The following is a 22,295-nucleotide window of genomic DNA, read 5'->3' as shown; positions in this document are numbered from 1 at the left end:
ACCGAGACCCCAAACTTGGCACACATGTAGCCCCACTCTCCCTTTTACAAGTGTGCCAAGTTTGTTGTCCAGAGGAGCTACCGCCGGGAGGCACCAATTTTTCAAACCTGGGCAACCCTTCCATAGACTCCCATGTTAAACGGTAATTTCTCCAGTGATTTATGGGGACCCGGTACCGGCTGGATGTATGTAGATCCTCTGGACCCGGAACTTGGCACACATGTAGCCCCATTTCTCCTCTACAAGTGTGCACAGTTTATTGTCTGGGGGACCTATGGCTGGGGAGCACCACCAATATTTCAAAGCCGGGCACCCTTCCATAGACTCCCATGTTAAACTGTAATTTCTCCAGTGATATTTGGGGACCCAGTACCGGCCGGATGTAGATCCCCTGGGCCCAGAACTTGGCACACATGTAGCCCCATTTCTCCTCTACAAGTGTGCACAGTTTGTTGTCTGGGGGATTTATGGCTGGGGAGCACTAATTTTCCAAATCCGGGCACCCCTTCTATAGACTCCCATGTTAAATGTCAGTTTAGTCATGGACACAGTGAGACATGGACATGGACACAGTGAGGCATGCAGATGGACACCCTAAGATTATACTCGAGTCAATAAGTTTTTCCATTTGTTTGTGGTAAAATTAGGTGCCTCGGCTTATACTCGAGTATATATGGTGTGTGTGTGTGTGTGTGTGTGTGTTGTGTGTGTGTGTGTGTGTGTATGTATATGTATAATATATATATATATACATATGAAAAACTGATAAATGGGGCAATGAGTGGAGTTTCAGGACAGGATAATATGTAATACAATGTATACGGAAGGCAGGATAGACATTGGAGGTTTGTCATGATCAGTCGTATGAAAAAGTTGTTTATAATACAGGATATGTAATAAAAGTTGGGGCTGTAATTTGTGTGATGTAATACAAAGCCGAAAGCTGTCACTGCCGGGTGCCCACACTAGGAATAGGGTTAGCATGAAAGGTAGATGAAAGATGGATAGCCGCACTCCAAAAACCATGCAGGTTGTCTTTTAATTAAATGAACAGCAAATACATCACCAAACCATAAAATGGTTTTATGGTTTGGTGATGTATTTGCTGTTCATTTAATTAAAAGACAACCTGCATGGTTTTTGGAGTGCGGCTATCCATCTTTCATCTACCTTTCATGCTTGCCCAGTGCACTGCCAGCACCCTTGGAATCCTGTTTTTTACGTGTGACCATATAGTAGACCCACCTGGAGCAGTGACTCTTTCTTGTATTTGTTTAGGAATAGGGTTAGGGTTTCCCATTGAAGAATATGGCTAGGACTCAGGAATTGGAACAGGGACCTCCCCCAAAGGTCAATGGTCAGAAGGCAGGTTCCCAGAGGTCAAAGGTCACAAGGGCATGGCTGACCCACCCCAACCAAAGTGTACCACCTACCCCAACTAAGTCGGGGAATGAACAAGTCGGGGGGGCGAGGAGCGGAGCCCAGGCTGCGCGTCGCTGGAACCGTGGAGCAGGTAAGTGTCTGTTTATTAAAAGCCAGCAGCTACACTTTTTGTACCTGCTGACTTTTAATAAACGTAAAAAAAGGCTGGAACACCCCTTTAAATAACAATACTCAAGTGATGTAATGAATACCTGTCTTAGCAGACTTACAAAATAAACAAAATGACTGATATATAAAAACACCCTGTGACAGATGTGAAATAAAAATAATAAAAACTTATAACAAAAAAAGTCCATAAACTTGATCCAATAAAGTTGATTCGGTGTAGTAATTTTCTATTCATCCACCACACCAGTGTGCCAGTGATTCCTCTCCCGTCAGTTAACACCCTCACCAACTTGATATGCCTTACACTCTCGTGCTTGGCAAAAAGACGTGTAAACCTCACAGAAAAATATGGGCATTAAAGGAGCAGCGAGTAGAGGTTACCAGGTGATATCGGGTCAGCTATATGTAATGGTGGACCTCAGCAGAATAGAGGTAACCAGTACAGTGGTGAAAATATTCGAAAACCTCAAGGAATGGGATATGTTTAAAAAGTACAGTACACACAAAGAGCTTCAAAATATATAAAAAAATATATCAATTTATTACAAATTTTTTGTAATAAATTGATATATTTTTTTATATATTTTGAAGCTCTTTGTGTGTTGCCTACATAATCCCATTCCTTGAGGTTTTCGAGTATTTTCAGTAATTCCGGGATGATGGCAACTACATGCCGTTTTGTTTGAGTTGGTCCTTTTTCGACCAGTACAGTGGTAACCACTATTCACCAAGACCATCACAACAAGGAAGAGGTGGATATCAACAAAATTATACTTATCAATCACCACGGTCGTTCCAACCATATAGAGGGGATTATTCGCAGAATTATAATTTTTTAACAGGATTACCAACAATGTCATCAATACCCCCCCCCCCCCAACCATCTCCCCGATCAGAGAAATCATATACCAACGTATGGCAGAGGATGAATACAATTGCAATTATCAACAGGAATCTTTTTTTAGGACAACAGGGGAATGGGGGGGGGGGGTGGTGAAGGGACACCGAGAAGCAATACCCACCCATTGAACTACAAAGGGGGAGGAAGGAATGGGCCACCTCATTACCCAAACAGGGACCTGATACCATTCCAAAGAGAAGAAGGGGCTGCAGGGCAGGGAGACACAAACAATCCAAGAAAAAGAATGAGGGACACATAAATACTTGTATCTAGTGAGGTTAAAGTGGAAGTAAACCCTCCTATCGTTTTCAGCCAAGGAAGCGGCCATCTTGACCTCTGTTTAATCTGTAACTGCCATAATGCTGTACATGTGACCTGTTATGAAACCAGCCATTGGATGGTTTGACAGTTTGGTTGAGAGCACAAGCAAATGTGACGGCTCGCATTTCCGGCATGCCGGGAATGTTAACTGTTTTTTGTAACTATCAAATTGAAGGGTTTACTTCCACTTTAAGCTTAATAAAAAAAAAAAGCTCAGCACATTAAACTTGGGTTTAAAGTGTGCACCTAAGGAAACTATGAATACATTTGAGGTATACATTGATGCACATAAATTCATACGGACTTTGGATATGAAAAATATTTTTTAAGTCACCCTACTAGGCCTGTAATTAGAGCCAACAATGTGCCAGATAGAATAGATAGCGGTCTGAAAAAACAAACCAATATTTAATCCCCAAAACTCAAATAATCACTTTATTGAGGTTTTTAAACATATGGTTTTGAAGGATATTGAAGAACTCACCCCAAAAAAGAGAGTCAACCCGGAGTGTATTAAAGAAGGTATTAGATCTTTAGAAGATGGAAAAAACATTATTGTTCGACCAGCTGATAAAGGGGGGGGGGGTAGTGGTGATGGACAAAGCTTTCTACCATAATCAGTTGTTGGAATTATTGGGAGACCAATCTACTTACAAGAGATCGGGATCTGACCCAACAGAACCTTACAAAACACAATTGAACTCACTGGTTCAGTGGGGCTATAGAACAAATGCTTTAAGTCTAAAAGAAAAAATATACCTTGTCCCCACTGTGTACTTTTTTGTTTTTGCGCTATAAACAAAAATAGAGCAAACATTTTGAAAAAAATTTAATATTTTTTTTACTTTTTGCTATAATAAATATCCCCAAATATATATATATATATATATATATATATATATATATATATATATATATATATATATATATATATATATATATATATATATATATATATATAAAAAAAAATTTCCTCAGTTTAGGCCGATACGTTGTCTTCTACTTATTTTTGGTAAACAAATCGCAATAAGTGTTAACTGATTGGTTTGCGCGAAAGTTATATCGTTTACAAAATAGGGGATAGTTTTATGGCATTTTTATAAATATTTTTTTTTTTACTAGTAATGGTGGCGACCAGCGATTATTTTTTTCGTGACTGCGACATTATGGCGGACACATCACACATTTTTGACTCATTTTTGGGACCATTGTCATTTTCACAGCGAAAAGTGCTATAGAAATGCACTGTGATTACTGTGAACATTAATGAATGAATGAAAACTTATAGCGCAGCACATGCGAACTAAATCGCCTCTGGGCGCTTGATGTACCTGACTCTTTTGATAGCATTCAGGAGAAAGATCAAAACTCATCTCTTTTGATAAGTGGTTTTCCTCCAACCGAATGCTGGTTGGTAAAGCATTCCATAGTCTAGGCCCTTGGACCGCGAATCTTCTATCTCCTTTGGACTTGTATCTGGCTTTCGGTATCTGGAGTAGATTTTGATTGGTGGATCGTAGAACGCGATTGGGATTATGAGCTTTTATTTTTTCGCATAGATAATGGGGAGCATTCCCATGGATACATCTATGCGTTAGACAGAGTGCTTTAAAAGCAATTCTGTCTTTTACTGGTAACCAATGAAGGGTTCTCAGTGAAGGTGAGATTGATTCCCATGTTTTTTTCCCAGTCACAAGTCTGGCGGCTGTATTTTGGCAATGTTACACTGGCAATGAAGGGGTTAACCACAAGGGGGCGCTAAGGGGTTAAGTGTGCCCTAAGGGAGTGATTCTTACTGTAGGGGGGCGGGGCTGTAGGCATGACGTCACTGATCGTCGTTCCCTATAACAGGCCACAGAGAAGAACGGGGAAGGTGTGTTTACACACACCTCTCCCCGTTCTTCAGCTCCTGTGACCGATCGCGGGACACCGGCGGTGATCGGGTCACGGGTCCAGTCACGGAGCTTTGAACCGGGTCACGAGCGCACCGCCGGCGGCGCGCATGTGGCCCATGGCTGGGCTCTTAAAGGCGACGTACAGGTACGTGCTTGTGCCATTCTGCCAACATATATCGGCGTTAGGCGGTCCTTAAGCTGTTAAGCGCCGCTTATTTTTTACACTGATTTGATAGTTTTAAAAAATACTATTCACATTCTTTATTTTTAAAGTGGCAGCTCTAATGAAATATAATTCACTTGATCTGTAAGCGCAGTGGTGGGACTTCAAGTGTGGCGGGTTGTGCCTGGTGACCATCAGTTTTAGATGTCAAAGTCTATTGAGCATTTCATATTTATAGTCGTATAACTGCAGGTGACATTAATTACATCTCACAAATGTCTAATAGTTTTTCTTAAACAATTATGAATTCTGTAACAAGTTCTCTCTTGTTTTTTAGCTCTCCAGGATACAATGGCCTCCGTTGCCCATGAGGTGAGATGTGTTTTGGACAGAATGATCTCCTTTCATTCACGAAAACTACATCAGTTGGACCTTCCAGATCACTTCATCATTGTGAAGGAACTTGGAGAAGGAGGCTTTGGAAAAGTCTACCTGGCAAGTGACAGAAAAACAGGTCAGTGAATTAATATAAATCACAATTTCAATACTAACTACAAATATTTATTTAACCACTTCGATACCGGGCACTTACACCTCTTTCCTGCCAAGGCCAATTTTTAGTTTTCAGCGCTGTCACACTTTGAATGACAATTGCGCGGCCATGCTACACTGTACCCAAACAAATTTTTGTTCCCACAAATAGAGCTTTCTTTTGGTGGTATTTGATCACTGCTGGAATTTTTTATTTTTTGCGCAACAAATAACAACATTTTATAATAGAAACAAGGAAAAACAATTTTTTCTGAAATTTTCTGATTTTTTTTTAAGTATGTTAAGTATGTTTCCTCCTTCACTGATGAGGCTGTACTGATGGGCACTAATAAGGTGGCACAGATAGGCAGCACTGGTGTGCAGCACTGATGGGCAATGATATGCGGCACCGATGGGCATTTATAGGTGGCATGGATGGACACTTATGGATGGCACTGATGGGTGGTACTGCTGGGCATCACTGATCTGGCAGGCATTTATAATGGTGCCAGTCAGTGCCCATTTGTGGGCACTGATTGGCATAAATTGGGCACACTGTGGCATCCCTGGTGGCCATACCTGGCCATCCACATATTGGGGGCTTCCCTGGTGGTCCTGCAGGCATCCTTGGTGGTCCAGTGTGGGCATCCACGGGGAGCTGCGCTGATAAACAATTAGCGCAGACCCCCCCCCCTGTCAGGAGAGCCACCGATCGGCTCTCCTCTATTCGCATCTGTCAGGCCTTGTACACATGATGGGCCAGATTCACATAGAGATATGATGGTGTATCTCCTGATACACCGTTGTATCTCTGAGTTTGGCCGGTCGTATCTATGCGCCTGATTCATAGAATCAATTACGCATAGATATGTTTAAGATCCGACAGGTGTAAGTGACTTACACTGTCGGATCCTAACTGCAATTTAAAAATGGCCGCTGGGGGCGTTCTCGCTGATTTACGCCGAGAATATGTAAATCAGCGAGATACGCCAATTCACAAACGTATGCGGGCCCGACGCAGTCACTTTAGGGTGTTTACGTAAGGGTTTTCCCGGTGTATAGTTACCCTTGCTTCTATGAGGCACAGCCAATGTTAAGTATGGTTGTCGTTCCCATGTCAATTTTTGAAATTTTACGTCGTTTGCGTACGTCGATTCACAAAACCGATGGACGCAAGTTGCGCTCACGCCGAAACCAATGACGTCCTAGCGACGTCATTGGGAGCAATGCACGCCGGGAAAATTCACGGACGGCCCATGCGCAGTTAAATCGGCGCGGGGACGCGCCTGATTTAAATAATACACTCCCCCTAGCCGCGGAATTTGAATTCCGCCAGAGGATTAACGATACGCCGCCGCAAGTTTTGAGGTAAGTGTTTTGTGAATTACCCACTTGCCTCTAAAACTTGCGGCGGCAGATCTTAAATCACATAGGTTATGGCCCGATCAGTCCAAACTGATGAAAATGGACTGAAGGCTGATGATCTGATGGACTGATGGTCTGATGTGCCTACACACCACCAGTTCAAAATCCAATTGAGTCCAACGCGATGACGTAAAACACGACGACATGCTAAAAAAACGAAGTTCAATGCTTCCAAGCATGCGTCGACTTGATTCTGAGCATGCGCGGGTTTTGAACCAATGCTTTTGCGTACTAACCATTGGTTTTGACCGATCGGTCATCAGTCTGATTTTAAAGCAAGTTTTAAAACTTTGGTCTGAAGGACAAAAGTCTGATGGGCCGTACACACGGTAGGTTTGGACTGATGAAACTGAACTTCAGTCCGTTTTCATCAGTTTGGACTGATCGTGTGTACAGGGCCTCAAAGTGAGCAAAAGCCGATAAACGGCTCTTCCTGTTTACATTCTGATCAGGCTGATCACGTGGTAAAGAGCCTCTGAGATCGGTGTAGTGGTGTGTCAGACTGACGCTGCACCTCCGGTCGCCCGGCGATGCATGCACTGGCAGTTATCCTGCTGGACGTTATATGCTGCCCAGTCAGGATAACTGAACCACCACCCCCGGCCGTCATTCTGCTATAGGCCGGGCAGGAAGTGGTTAAGAAAGCTTAAAATATGAATTCATGCTGGTAAAATTATTTGGGGAACTAAGAATTGGGCTTACTCTTGGGATCAGTTATGCAAATATCAAAATGTTTTGATGGGTACATATCTGTCTGGAGGAATGCGAATTCCCGGACAGGCTGTATTTGTATGCAGACTGTCCAACATCACATGTGGTGCTGATTCTAAGGATTTAGCCCGGGTTCACATTGCCTGCAGCTTCCAAGTTGGACCCCAGCGCGACTTTTGGTCTGACTTGCATTGGCTTCTGTTAAAGAAGTCACATGCAAGTCCTGCTAAAGTAGTGCAGGAAACTTTTTCTAAGTCGGAGAAACTCAAGTTGCAGCAATTATAACAGTTCAATTGCTCATAATGAGGTCCGACGTCCGATGCGACGAGTTCTCCAAAGTCGGAGTGATTGCCGCATCAGCAGGGCTGGACTGGGACAGAAATTTGGCCCTGGACTTCATCCAGACTGGCCCACTTTGACAGGTCTCTCCCATGGTGGCCGGACAACTCCCGAACCCCCCTGGCCACCCAAGTCCCCTCTCCCCCTTCACTAGCCACTAGCCGTTCTATTTATTAGAGTAGAACGGCTGGTACTGGTACTCTTATAGGCAGTACCAGTGGCAAAGCTAGACATTATTTCACCCGGGGCAAAGAATCAGTTCGGTGCCCCCCCATGGGACAAGATTAAGCAGAAGTGAGAAACTCCCAGGCCATAGCTGTTGAGTCCGCTGTCATGCTCCTCTGTCGTCCCCCCTGCTTCTTTGTTCCCCCCAGGTGAGTGCTGTGGGGAGGGAGAGGAGGTGAGCGCTGCGGGGAGGGAGAGATGGAGGGGGGAGGCGGTCCGCTGTCACTGAAGCCGGCCCACTGAGCCATCGGCCCACCGGGAAACTCCCTGTAGTCCCAATGGCCAGTCCATCCCTGCGCATCAGTGTGAGCTGGGCTAAAGCAAACAGAAATCCAATGAATGCAAGGAATAAGTTAGGAGCAGTAAGGCTGGGGAGGATATAATGCTCAACGTCTTCCAGCCAAGAAATGAGGTTGGCTCTGTCTGGCTTGCTGAAGCTTCCAATGCACATTGTGAGAATCTCAGTGTGCAGTGAAAATGTAGTAAGAAATTTCAGTACAGGAGAGGTTCCCATACAACGGTCTGCTAATTGCTGGTAAAGCTGAAGTTTAGCTTTAACCACTTTCCCACCGCGCCATAGACAAAAGACGTCTACAGCGCAGTGGAGTTATTCTGGGAGGATGTCCCTGGGACGTCCTCCCAGAATCCTTCACTCGCGCGCCCCCTGGGGCGCGCTCCCGGAATCATCTGTGAGCGCCGGGTCTAGAAGACTCTGCAATACCCCCCATACTCTGCAATACCCCCCATACTCTGCAATACCCCCCATACTCTGCAATACCCCCAATACTCTGCAATACCCCCAATACTCTGCAATACCCCCCATACTCTGCAATACCCCCCATACTCTGCAATACCTCCCATACTCTGCAATACCCCCCATACTCTGCAATAACCCCCATACTCTGCAATAACCCCCCATACTCTGCAATAACCCCCCATACTCTGCAATAACCCCCCATACTCTGCAATAACCCCCCATACTCTGCAATAACCCCCCATACTCTGCAATAACCCCCCATACTCCGCAATACCTGCTAATATGACAGAAACAAGAATTTTTTTTATTTTTACAGAATTTTCAGTGTTTTTTCTTTTATAGCGCAAAAAATAAAAAACCCAGAGGTGATCAAATACCACCAAAAGAAAGCTCTATTTGTGGGAAAAAAAGGATACAAATTTCAGATGGGCACAATGTTGTATGACTGAGTTATTGTCATTCAAATTGTGAGAGCACCGAAAGCTGAAAATTGGTCTGGTTAGGAAGGGGGTTTAAGTGCCCAGTGGTCAAGAGGTTAAATGCAGCATAAAACTTTATCAACCTGGAAGCAGCAGATCTTATTATGATGTTTGAGATTTTCAAATGAGCGTAAAAAAAATTGCCACCTAAAATTTTCTGTATTCTTAATCCAAGTTATATTTTATTTTTCACAGGTCGAAGAATGGCTTTGAAAGTCATGGATAAAAGTAAAACCAGCCGGGAGTCTTTCCTCCGAGAGTTTAGCATTTCATTCCTACTTTCTTCTCATCCCAACATCATCGGAACCTGTGAGACCATCTTCACCACCATCAGCTGCTACGTCTTTACCCAAGAACTGGCACCTATTGGTGATCTGTACTCTCTGATTGTATCATGTGTAAGTATGTTAAGATATTATTATGGCCAAATATGTTTTTCCAAGTTTTGTAACAGACATTTTAGTTATTTGATTTCATTTTCATTAAATCTTGCCGCCTCAACCTCCGCAACATCTCCAAAATACGCCCCTTTCTAACCAATGACACAACAAAGCTCTTCATTCACTCCCTGGTCATCTCTCGCCTCGATTACTGCAACTCCCTTCTCATTGGCTTACCGCTGCATACTCTATCCCCCCATTCAGTCTATCATGAATGCTGCTGCCAGACTCATCCACCTTACCAACCGCTCTGTCTCTGCTGCTCCTCTCTGTCAATCCCTCCACTGGCTTCCGCTCATCCAATGAATTAAATTCAAAATACTAACAATTACCTACAAAGCCATCCACAACTCTGCCCCCAGCTACATCACTGACTTAGGGCCAGATTCACATAGAGATACGCAAATCTCAGTTGCGTCGGTCGTATCTATGCGACTGATTCATAGATATGCCTAAGATCCGACAGGTGTAACTGTGTTACACCGTCGGATCTTAACTGCAATTTTAAAATGGCCGCTGGGGGCGTTCTCGCTGATTTACGGCGAGAATATGTAAATCAGCGAGATACGCCAATTCACGAACGTACGCGGGCCCGACGCAGTCACTTTATGCTGTTTACGTAAGGGTTTTCCCGGCGTATAGTTACCCCTGCTTCTATGAGGTGCAGCCAATGTTAAGTATGGCCGTCGTTCTTGCGACAAAATTTGAATTTTTTACGTCGTTTTCCTAAGTCGTTCGCGAATAGGGATTTGCGGAAATTACGCTCACTTCGGCTTCATTGACGTCTTCCGACGTGAGTTGGAGCATGCGCACTGAGCTATTTTTACGGCTGGCGCATCCGCAGTTCGATCGGCGCGGGGGCGCGCTTAATTTAAATACAAGCCTCCCCCTTTGAATTATGCGGCCTTACGCCGGGCCATTTACACTATGCCGCCGCAAATTACGGAGCAAGTGCTTTGAGAATACGGCACTTGCTCCAGTAAGTTGCGGTGACGTAGTGTAAATGGCTTACGCTATGCCACCGCGGATTCTATGTGAATCTGGCCCCTAGTATCTAAATACCAACCTAATCGTTCTCTTCATTCTTCTCAAGACCTCCTGCTCTCTAGCTCTCTCATCACCTCCTCTCATGCTCGTTTCCAGGACTTTTCCAGAGCCTCTCCAAGCCTATGGAACTCCTTACCCCAATCTGTCTGTCTATCTCCTTCTCTATTAGCTTTTTACATGGGTGCTCAACCTGTGGCTCTCCAGCTGTTGCAAAACTACAATTCCCATAATGCCTCAGCCTTTGGGAGACATGCTTGTACCTGTCAGCGGCTTGCAATGCCTCATGGGAATTGTAGTTCCGCAACAGCTGGAGAGCCACAGGTTGAGCACCCATGTTTTAGAGGATCCCTGAAAACCCTCCTTTTCAGAGAAGCCTATCCTACCCACACCTAACAACTGTACTTTAATTTTGTCCATCTGATCATCCCCCACATCTACTACCCTTTCTTCCACTTGACCCTCCCTTCTAGATTGTATGCGCTAACGAGCAGGGCCCTCTGATCCCTTCTGTAACTGTACTGTCTTCCCTGATGTTGTAAAGCTCTGCACAAACTGTTGACGCTATATAAATCCTGTAAAATAATAATAATACTAATAATAATTTTCTCTGTTTTTAGGTGGGAATTCCAGAAGATGTGGCAAAGAGATGTGCCCTTCAGATCTCCAGTGCTCTGGAATTCATAGCGGTGAAAGGACTGGTACACATGGATGTGAAGCCAGACAACGTTTTAGTGTTTGATAAGGAGTGCCATTCCATTAAGCTCACAGACTTTGGCCTTGCTAAGGTCACGGGGACAGTGATTAGATTCAAGTGTGGCAGCAAACCCTACAGACCTCGAGATATGTATGACATTTCCCCTCTAAATGGACTGGTTGTAGATGGCAGTCTTGATGTGTGGGCGTTTGGTGTCACCATCTACGTTCTGCTCACGGGGGAGTTTCCATGGCAGGACACCCTCCCTGACGATGCCGATTTTAAAAGTTTTGTTGTCTGGCAGAAGAATTTTGAGGTGGATAATCCTCCCGAAGCATGGAGAGAAATTCCCACTGGGATACGAAGGATGTTCATTGATCTGTTGGCCATTGACTCTACTAAAAGAAGTCCGAGTACGGAAGTCCTAAATTACATGGGTGAAACCTGGAAAGTAAAAAAAACAGTAAGGGATGAGGAATCGGATCCCATGGAAAGCAGTTCTTCCAAACCTTCTGATGAATCCTTGTGTGAAACTTCCTATCTGAACAGTTCAAGGAGCGACATTTCCATCACATCATCTCTGAGCTCCACGTCTTCTTTTTTGATTATAGACACGTCTGCATCTCAGTCGGAGATGACTTCAGAGCCACAGAAGGAGAACACGGAAGAAGCACTGATCATATATGATGAGGAGTTCTCTCTACATGTTGGTGCAGAGGTAGATATCGAGTGAAGGTGAATTGATGGCTACTCCTGAAAGAACATCGCATATGGTCACATTTTTCAGGTATGTGAATTTATTGAGGGAGTAAAGAGGTCACAAGATTCTATTAGGTGGATTCAGAAAGAGTTAGGCCGGCGAATCAGTAGATACGCCGACCTAACTCGGAATCTGCACCGTCCTAAGTTTAAGTGTATTCTCAAACTGAGATACACTCAAACCTATCTAAGATACGACGGCTTGCGCCGTCGTATCTTAGGGTGCAATATTTCGGCTGGCCGCTAGGTGGCGCTTCCGTTGAGTTCGGCGTAGAATATGTAAATGCATAGATACGCCGATTCACGAACGTACGTCTGCCCGTCGCAGTAAAGATACGCCGTTTCCGTAAGAGATACGCCGCCTAAAGATAAACATGCCCCCTAGGTGGCGTAGCCAATGTTAAGTATGGCCGTCGTTCCCGCGTCTAAATTTGAAAATTTTACGTCGTTTGCGTAAGTCGTCCGTGAATAGGGCTGGACGTAATTTACGTCCACGTCGAAACCAATACGTCCTTGCGGCGTACTTTGCCGCAATGCACACTGGGATATGTACAAGGACGGCGCATGTGCCGTTCATAAAAAAACTCAATCACGTCGGGTCACCCCCCATTGACATAAAACACACCCCCTCAGCCTATTTTGAATTAGGCGCGCTTATGCCGGCCACATTTACGCTACGCCGCCGTAAGTCAGGAGGCAAGTACTTTGTGAATACAGTACTTGCCTATCTAACTTAAGGCGGCGTAGCGTAAATATGATACGCTACGCCACCTTAACCGGTTAAGCCCCGGACCTTTAGGCAGCTAAATGCCCAAGCCAGGTTTTGCGATTCGGCACTGCGCTGCTTTAACAGACAATTGCGCAGTCGTGCGACGTGGCTCCCAAACAAAAATGGCGTCCTTTTTTTCCCACAAATAGAGCTTTCTTTTGGTGGTATTTGATCACCTCTGCGGTTTTTATTTTTTGCGCTATAAACAAAAATAGAGCGACAATTTTGAAAAAAATGCAATATTTTTTACTTTTTGCTATAATAAATATCCCCCAAAAACATATCTAAAACATTTTTTTTTCCTCAGTTTAGGCCGATACGTATTCTTCTACATATTTTTGGTAGAAAAAATCGCAATAAGCGTTTATCGATTGGTTTGCGCAAAATTTATAGCGTTTACAAAATAGGGGATATTTTTATAAAAAAAAAAAAAAAATTACTACTAATGGCGGCGATCAGCAATTTTTTTCGTGACTGCGACATTATGGCGGACACTTCGGACAATTTTGACACATTTTTGGGACCGTTGTCATTTTCACAGCAAAAAATGCATTTAAATTGCATTCTTTATTGTGAAAATGACAGTTGCAGTTTGGGAGTTAACCACAGGGGGGCGCTGTAGGAGTTAGGGTTCACCTAGTGTGTGTTTACAACTGTAGGGGGGTGTGGCTGTAGGTGTGACGTCATCGATCGTGTCTCCCTATAAAAGGGATCACTCGATCGATACGCCGCCACAGTGAAGCACGGGGAAGCCATGTTTACATACGGCTCTCCCCGTTCTTCAGCTCCGGGGAGCGATCGCGAGGGGGCGGCTAGAAAGGAATAGCCGACCGCCGCATGTTACAGGGGGGGTCCTGATCGGACCCCTGACCCGCGGAAAGGCGGGGACATACATGTACGCCCATATGCCTGTACGTGCCATTCTGTGGACGTACATATACATGTGGCGGTCGGCAACCGGTTAAAGATGCGGCGGTCTTTATGAATCCAGCTATTTATGTAGTTTGTGGTAGCCACATTTTTTTATGGCCATGACACATTAGCAGTTCTGTGTAGTATGAAGTCATTACTTTTTGCAGCACGATATCCGCCACTGAGTTTAATTTGAGATTAAAGTCATGGCTTCTTTTTTTAATGCCTAGCTCCTAACATTCCCTTGTTTAGAGGGATTGCCCATTTTTTGGAACTAAATCCCTCTGTTCTCCTCAGTTGTCCCTCCTTCTTCAGATCTAAAAAAAAATCCTAGCTCTAAACCAGGCATGTCCAAAGTCCGGCCCACGGGCCACGATCCAGTTTTGAATGGCCCGTCTGGTTATTTGGACATATATATATATTTTGTGGCCCCCGACGAACTCCCAGCGCCGGGGCCACAAAAGATGTATATGCTGGCTGCCTAGGAGGGGGACAGGGAGGAGGCGGGACGAGTGCCGTACATACAGGAGGAGAATTTCCTGTTTAACGGCCGCCCCTGTAATAGGAAGTCCCATCTCCGGCGCTGCCATTGGACGACTGTTCTGTCCATCAAAGGAGGCGGGACTTTCTATTAAATATTTGAAATTGGTGACAGATTCAAATAAATATGACATTGCCAAGAACAATTATGGCCCAGATTCTCAACCGAGATACGACGGCGTATCTCCAGATACGCCGTCGTATCTCTGCGTTGAGCCGTCGTATCTATGCGACTGATTCTTAGGCCCCGTACACACCAGAGGATATCCGCTGGAAACGGTCCGCCGGACCGTTTCCAGCGGATAAATCCTCTGGCGGATTTGGATCTGATGGCTGTACACACCATCAGATCGAAATCAGCGCGGAATCCATCCGCGGTGACGTGTTGCGCCGCGGCGACGTGCGCAACGCTGGAAGGTAAAGACTTCCACGCATGCGTCAAATCATTATGACGCATGCGAGGGAGGGGAGCGGACGGATTGATCCGGTGAGTCTGTACAGACCACCGGATCAATCCGCTGGACAGGATTCAAGCGGACAGATTTTGTAGCATGCTAAGAAATTTTTATCCGCTTGAAATCCGTCGGCTGGATTTTTTTCCGCCGATAAATGTCCGCTCGGACGTACACACGACCCGATCTATCCGCTGGAACTGATCTGCGGATAAATCCCAGCGGATAGATCCGGTCGTGTGTACAAGGCCTTAGAATCAGTTACGCATAGATATCCATTAGATCCGACAGGCGTAAGTCTCTTACGCCGTCGGATCTTAAGTGCATTTTTTTTTTGGCCCGCTAGGTGGCGCTTCCGGCGAAATCCGAGTCGAGTATGCAAATTAGCTAGATACGCGAATTCCCGAACGTACGCGCGGCCGACGCAGTAAAGTTACAACGTTTACGTTAGGCTTTTCCCGGCGTAAAGTTGCCCCTGCTATATGAGGCGCAGCCAATGTTAGGTATGGCCGTCGTTCCCGCGTCGAAATTTAAAAAAGTTACGTCGTTTGCGTAAGTCGTCCGTGAATGGGGCTGGACGTCATTTACATTCACGTCGAAACCAATGACGTACTTGCGACGTCAAAAAAACTGGGGTGCAATCAGCGCAAAAATATCGAATAACCTAAATACAAATACTTGCGACGTCATTTGGAGCAATGCACACTGGGATATTTTACGGACGGCGCATGCGCTGTTCGTTCGGCGCAGGGGACGCGCTTCATTTAAATGATACACGCCCCCTACCCGCCGAATTTGAATTCCGCCGGGTGATTTACGCTACGCTGCCGCAACTTACGGAGCAAGTGCTTTGAGAATACAGCACTTGCCCATGTAAGTTGCGGAGGCTTAACGTAAATGAGATACGTTACGCCCGCACAATTTTGCGACGATCCACGTGAATATGCCCCTTATGTGTTTAGTGCAGTAAGATTTGTGTTTTATGTAGGCGTTGTAGTGTTTTACTCATAGGAACCGGAGTTCAAATTTTAAAGTATAGGCTTACCTGTAGGTTAAAGTGGTAGTACAGAGTATACTACTATTCTCTGTACTACCACTTTATACCTACAGGTAAGCCTTATTATAGGCTTGTCTGTAGGTTAACCACTTAAGGACCGGACCAATGTGCTGCCTAAAGACCCAAGGTGTTTTTACAGTTCGGGACTGCGTCGCTTTAACAGACAATTGCGTGGTCTTGCGACGTGGCTCCCAAACAAAATTGGCGTCCTTTTTTCCCCACAAATAGAGCCTTCTTTTGGTGGTATCTGATCACATCTGCGGTTTTTAGTTTTTGCGCTATAAACAAAAATAGAGCGACAATTTAGAAAAAAATTCAATATTTTTTACTTTTTGCTATAATAAATATCCCCCAAAAACATATATATTTTTTTTTTTCCTCAGTTTAGGCCGATACGTATTCTTCTACCTATTTTTGGTAAAAAAAAAAACGAAATAATCGTTTAACGGTCGGTTTGCGCAAAATTTATAGCGTTTACAAAATAGGGGATAGTTTTATTGCATTTTTATTTTTTTATTTTTTTTACTACTAATGGCGGCGATCAGCGATTTTTTTCGTGACTGCGACATTATGGCGGACTCTTCGGACAATTTTGACACATTTTTGGGACCATTGTCATTTTCACAGCAAAAAATGCATTGTTTATTGTGAAAATGACAGTTGCAGTTTGGGAGTTAACCACAGGGGGCGCTGTAGGAGTTGGGGTTCACCTAGTGTGTGTTTACAACTGTAGGGGGGTGTGGCTGTAGGTCTGACGTCATCGATCGAGTCTCCCCTATAAAAGGGATCACTCGATCGATGCAGCCGCCACAGTGAAGCACGGGGAAGGTGTTTACATACGGCTCTCCCCGTTGTTCAGCTCCGGGGAGTGATCGCGACGGAGCGGCTAGAAACGAATAGCCGCGCCATCGTCCCGGATCGCTCCCCGAGGCTTACCGACCGCCGCATGTACCGGGGGGGGGGAGGTCCCGATCGGACCCCCGACCCACGTCAAGCAGAGCACGTACAGGTACGTTGATGTGCCTGTCCGTGCCATTCTGCTGACGTATATGTACATGAGGAGGTCGGCAAGTGGTTAAAGAATATTCCCCCCGCAATGCGCCGCTGACTGCAATGGCGCATGCGCAGCGGAGATCCTCGGCTAAAGGCCCGGCAGCCGCCGGACCTTGCCGGGGAGTGACGACATCGCCGCTCCAGCCAATCACAGCGCTGGAGCGGCGATACCCAGAAGACACGCCGAGGAAAGATGACCTCTCCCTCGTCGTGGACCAGGTAAGTTCCTCTCACCTCGTTCCGAGGTAAGTATTTCATAATGAGCTAGTATGTGGTGCATACTAGCTCATTATGTCTTTTGCTTTTCAGGTTTAAAAAAAAAACCAGCGGGTTTACTACCGCTTTAACGATCTAGAACAGACAAGCCAGTGAAGGACGATTACTTATTGGTTGATGTTGTTTTCTCTTTTTTCTTATTAACTAAAATTGTCTATTCTTGAGCTATTTTATATATTACAAAACACCTCTATACAGCCAGTGTCTGTCATCTTCTTATTAATAGCATTTTGTTTCTGAGTTTATCTTTATTTCCTGCAGGATTTTCATATATTCTATAGAGAGGTTGTTATTCAGAGCTGACAACAGGTAATTTATCACTATACATTCTATTTTCACGTTTGCATTTCACAAATCATTTCTATATTTTTTGCTGTAACAATATTTCTTTACATTTTTATTTTTTTTAGATACGTCTTGACTTTCTCCAGTTGATGAACAAGACCCCTGCCTGGTCCATGGTTGGGTGTAACTTGTACATATATGAGTAGTTACTCCTCCTGCGCACTGGGTGGAGCTCTTGGTTTTTCTTCATACTGAAAAATACCTGCTGGTCCTGCCAGAAATCCAGTGAGCTCCTACATTGCTGTTTGAGATAACCACACTTTTTTATCAGAATAGGGTACTCGTCAAGGCCGAGATGCCGAGAGCGTTTCGCTGTTGCGACTAAGTGCAGTCCGCCCCCTGGAGGTGGTACAGAGGGTGGATGGCACAAGCTACCAGCAGGCAGGGTAGAGTTTGCGTAGAATTCCTGTAGAACTTGAGCAGGGACCAATGGGTATCAGGATCCAGCAGGAGAAGTCAGGTAGAACAGTGGTCATCAACCCTGTCCTGCAGGGCCCACTAACAGGCCAGGTTTGCAAGATAACTGAAATGCATCACAGCTGATATAATTTGCTCCTCAGTGACTGCAGTATTCTAGACTGCATCTCCCCAAGGTAATTCATAAAACCTGGCCTGTTAGTGGGCCCTGCAGGACAGGATTGATGACCACTGAGGTAGAAGGTCCGGAGAAGGCTGAGGATCAAACACAGGTAAGAAGACAATCCAGGTCACAGGCTGGGATTCAAGGCACTGGAGACAGGAGGCAAGACTGGGTCACAAGCAGAAGGTCAAGGCACAGGAGACCGAAGGGGAATCCGGGTCACAGACAGAGGGTCAAACACAGGAGACAGGAACAAAGGGCCAGATTCACAGTGGAGATACGACGGCGTATCTGCTGATACGCCGTCGTATCTCTGTTTCTATCTATGCGGCTGATTCATAGAATCAGTTTCGCATAGATAGCCAGAAGATCCGACAGGTGTAATTGTTTTACACTGTCGGATCTTAGGATGCAATACCGCGGCCGCCGCTGGGGGGAGTTCGCGTCGTAAACCAGCGTCGGGTATGCAAATTAGGAGTTACGGCGATTCACGACGGATTTTCGCATTCGCTATGTCGCCGCTAGTCTAGTTTCCTGTCGCAAAGTTAGTCGTCGTTTTAGGTGCCCTAACTTTAGTCAGCAAGTGTATTGCTGTCTAAAGTATGGCCGTCGTTCCCACATCGAAATTTAAAAATCAACGTCGTTTGCGTAAGCCGTCCGGGAATACGGAATTACGCTAAGCGCGTCGCCGTTCGAAAGAATTGCGTCACGGCGCGCAATGCACGAAGAGAGTTCGGAAACGGAGCATGCGCGGTAGGTCCGGCGCGGGAGCGCGCCTAATTTAAATGGCACACACCCATTTAAATTGGCCCGCCTTGCGCCGGAGGCCGTCGGCGTAGGTTTTCATCCCAAGTGCTTGGTGAATCAGGCACTTGCGATGAAAAATTGCGGCGGTGTAACGTATCTACGATACGTTACGCCGCCGCTCTCCTATGTGAATCTGGCCCAAAGTCCGTAAAACAAGCCAAGGTCGGGTCCAGGAGAAGATCACAGTAGGTCAGGGTCAATCCGGGTCACAGCAGGTAATCAATCAACAGGAAATAGGAACTCAGGTACAGGAAGCTGAAGACAAACGAGCAATTCCTCTGAGCACTTTCTCAGCTTTATAGGCAGCCAGGAAGTCATGTGGTGGCCAGTCTGCAGCTGAAGGTTTCTCTAAGGCCGGGTACACACGAGCAAACATGTACGATGAAACCGGTCCGTCGGACCGTTTTCACCGTACATGCCTGCCAGAGGGCTTCTGTACGATGGTTGTACTAACCATCGTACAGAAGTCCGCGCGTAAACAATACGCGGGGCGTGTATTGTTTACCAGTTTACCGCGGACCAGTTTCAGCATACATGTTTGGTCGTGTGTACGGGCTCTCACTGTCAACAGCTCTCACTGTCAACTTTGCTGCCATCTAGTGTTCAAAGCATAATATGCTTCTCTATAACATGTTTCTCTGACACTTTTTTTCTTCTGCTCTAAAATTTAAACCGTGCTGTCATCCAGGTTTAGAATGAGATGCTGTACCTTGGTATGTGGGAAGATTTTATTTTGGTAAGTCAACCACGTTGCCTGTAACTTTTACAACTATAAGTAGTTACTCCTCCTGTGCATTGGGTGGGGCTCTTGATTTTTTTTCAATAGAGAAAAATATCTGCCAGCCCTTCACTTCCTATTACTTCTGCAAAGCTGCCTGCAAATTCTAACATATGAGCTCTATGCAGAGTATATTAGTACACAAGACTGAGTTGCAGAAGTGATATCGCACCAATGATGGCTGGTGTGTACACAGCAAATAAAATCATGATCAAGGATGTGCAACAAGTCAGAAGTAATCAATCTACCTACCACTGTTTTTTCTATATATCACTTCAGCCTCTTATTGATGATCAGCACTAGCCGTAAGAATACACTACCAAAGACCCACAGTGGAGGCGTGGCTTCCGCAGTCACGGCCGGCCAGACGCGAGTAGCGAAGCTTGTGTTCCAGCCTGGATCTCCTGGACTATCCGTGAGCAGTGGCTTTTTAATTCCCCTATAGCTGGCGTGAGTGGGAGCATGAGCATCATTTCCCCCCCCCCCCCGAGCCTGAGCAGGAGCTTCGGCAGTACCCTGGTAGGAATCCGAGCAAGGCGGCGGCTAACCTCTCCTAATAGCCGGCGGGAGTGTGAGGGTGGGTGTTCTCCTCCCCCCTGAGCCCTGAGTCCTCTGAACCTCTGTAAACCATCCCGGCAGTGTCTCTGAGCCTGAACCTCTGTAATTATTCCAGAAGTATCCATTTTTAATTATCTCGGCAGTGCTTGAGTCAGTACTGTGTGTCAGGCTTTGGACACCTTTTCCCCCCTTGGTGGCTGATACGAGCGAGCACGGTGGTGTCTCACCCTCCCCCTCCTTTTCCCTGCTGATCCTGATCTAGGGGAGATGAGCAGACAACATTCGGCATCTGAGAAGCTGAAAGAGTGCGCTCGCTCTGATGGACAGGGGGCTGGACGGAGCCCTCCAAGTACCCGGAGTGGTGGATTTACTGTGATTCCTGACTCAGCTAAACAAGGAGCTACAGAGAAGGTGGAGAGGCAGAGCAAATTAATGCTGGAACAGGTGAATGCTCAGCTGCTAGCAGCAATACAAACCTCCAATGTGGCTCTTTCAGGTAAAATGGAAGAAATTAAGACTGACATTGGTTATTCGAGACAGGACATGCAATGTATGCGGGAGCGGATGACTGAAACTGAAAATAGAGTGATAGCTCTTGAAGATACTGTGTTACCTATGATTAATACGTTTCAAATAACTGAGAAGCAGGTAGCAATGTGGCAGCAGAAATTGGATGATTTTGAGAATCGCATGCACCGAAATAATATCAGAATCGTAGGTTTACCAGAAAGAACAGAAGGCAGGAGAGTTTGTGGAAAGATGGTTGAAAGCTACATTCCCAGATGTGGAATTCTCAGGTGCGTTTATTATTGAGCAAGCACATAGGGTACCTGCAAAACCACTGCAACCTGGTGCCCCTCCAAGGCCATTTTTAGTTTGCCTATTGAACTGTAAAGATCGTGATTTTCCGTTTTGCGGAAAGCTCGACAAAAGGGCCTGATAGAATATGAAAATGTAAAAATGTCAATATTTCCAGATTTTTCCCTGGAGTTACAAAAACAGTGGGCTGGTTTTAATGAGATCAAGCAAAAGCTAAGAGAGAATGGGGCTGTGTACCCAATAGCTTACCTAGCTCGGTTAACAGTGGAGGATAGAGGGTTTTTTACCACAGCAGAACAGACTCATGGATGGTTACGGATCAATAAAGTGGCACCCTCAAGGAATCAGTGAACTCAGGGAAATGAAAATGTTATTGAATGTTGAATATTGAATCATACTTTTTTGGGATTGAGAACCCCCCTTTTTTTGGGATGTACCATTTGCATAAAACGCATATTTATTTATTTTTGGTACTCAAGGAAGAGAGTCTTTTTTGTCTATGCAATTCTCTTTTTTCACCTTTTTTTTTTTTTTTTTATATATATATATGTGTGTGTGTGTGTGTGTGTGTGTGTGTGTGTGTGTATATATGTGTGTATATATATATATATATATATATATATATATATATATATATATATATATATATATATATATATACAGGGAGTGCAGAATTATTAGGCAAGTTGTATTTTTGAGGATTAATTTTATTATTGAACAACAACCATGTTCTCAATGAACCCAAAAAACTCATTAATATCAAAGCTGAATATTTTTGGAAGTAGTTTTTAGTTTGTTTTTAGTTTTAGCTATTTTAGGGGGATATCTGTGTGTGCAGGTGACTATTACTGTGCATAATTATTAGGCAACTTAACAAAAAAATATATATACCCATTTCAATTATTTATTTTTACCAGTGAAACCAATATAACATCTCAACATTCACAAATATACATTTCTGACATTCAAAAACAAAACAAAAACAAATCAGTGACCAATATAGCCACCTTTCTTTGCAAGGACACTCAAAAGCCTGCCATCCATGGATTCTGTCAGTGTTTTTTGTCTGTTCACCATCAACATTGCGTGCAGCAGCAACCACAGCCTCCCA

At 44.9% G+C, this 22,295-nt stretch overlaps 1 protein-coding gene across 1 annotated transcript; it reads left to right on the top strand.

The window, feature by feature from the left end:
• The first annotated feature begins 3,228 nt into the window (after nucleotides 1–3,228).
• Nucleotides 3,229–12,212, top strand: LOC120945728 (serine/threonine-protein kinase SBK1-like). The gene is made up of 4 exons (XM_040360097.1): nucleotides 3,229–3,295; nucleotides 5,169–5,345; nucleotides 9,494–9,696; nucleotides 11,403–12,212. The coding sequence occupies exons 1-4, from the start codon at nucleotides 3,229–3,231 to the stop codon at nucleotides 12,210–12,212; spliced, it is 1,257 nt and encodes a 418-aa protein (XP_040216031.1).
• The last annotated feature ends 10,083 nt before the right edge of the window (nucleotides 12,213–22,295 follow it).

Source organism: Rana temporaria, chromosome 1 (genome assembly GCF_905171775.1).
Source record: "Rana temporaria chromosome 1, aRanTem1.1, whole genome shotgun sequence".
In the NCBI taxonomy this organism is placed as follows: Eukaryota; Metazoa; Chordata; class Amphibia; order Anura; family Ranidae; genus Rana; species Rana temporaria.
This window is presented reverse-complemented; position numbering and strand designations above follow the sequence as displayed.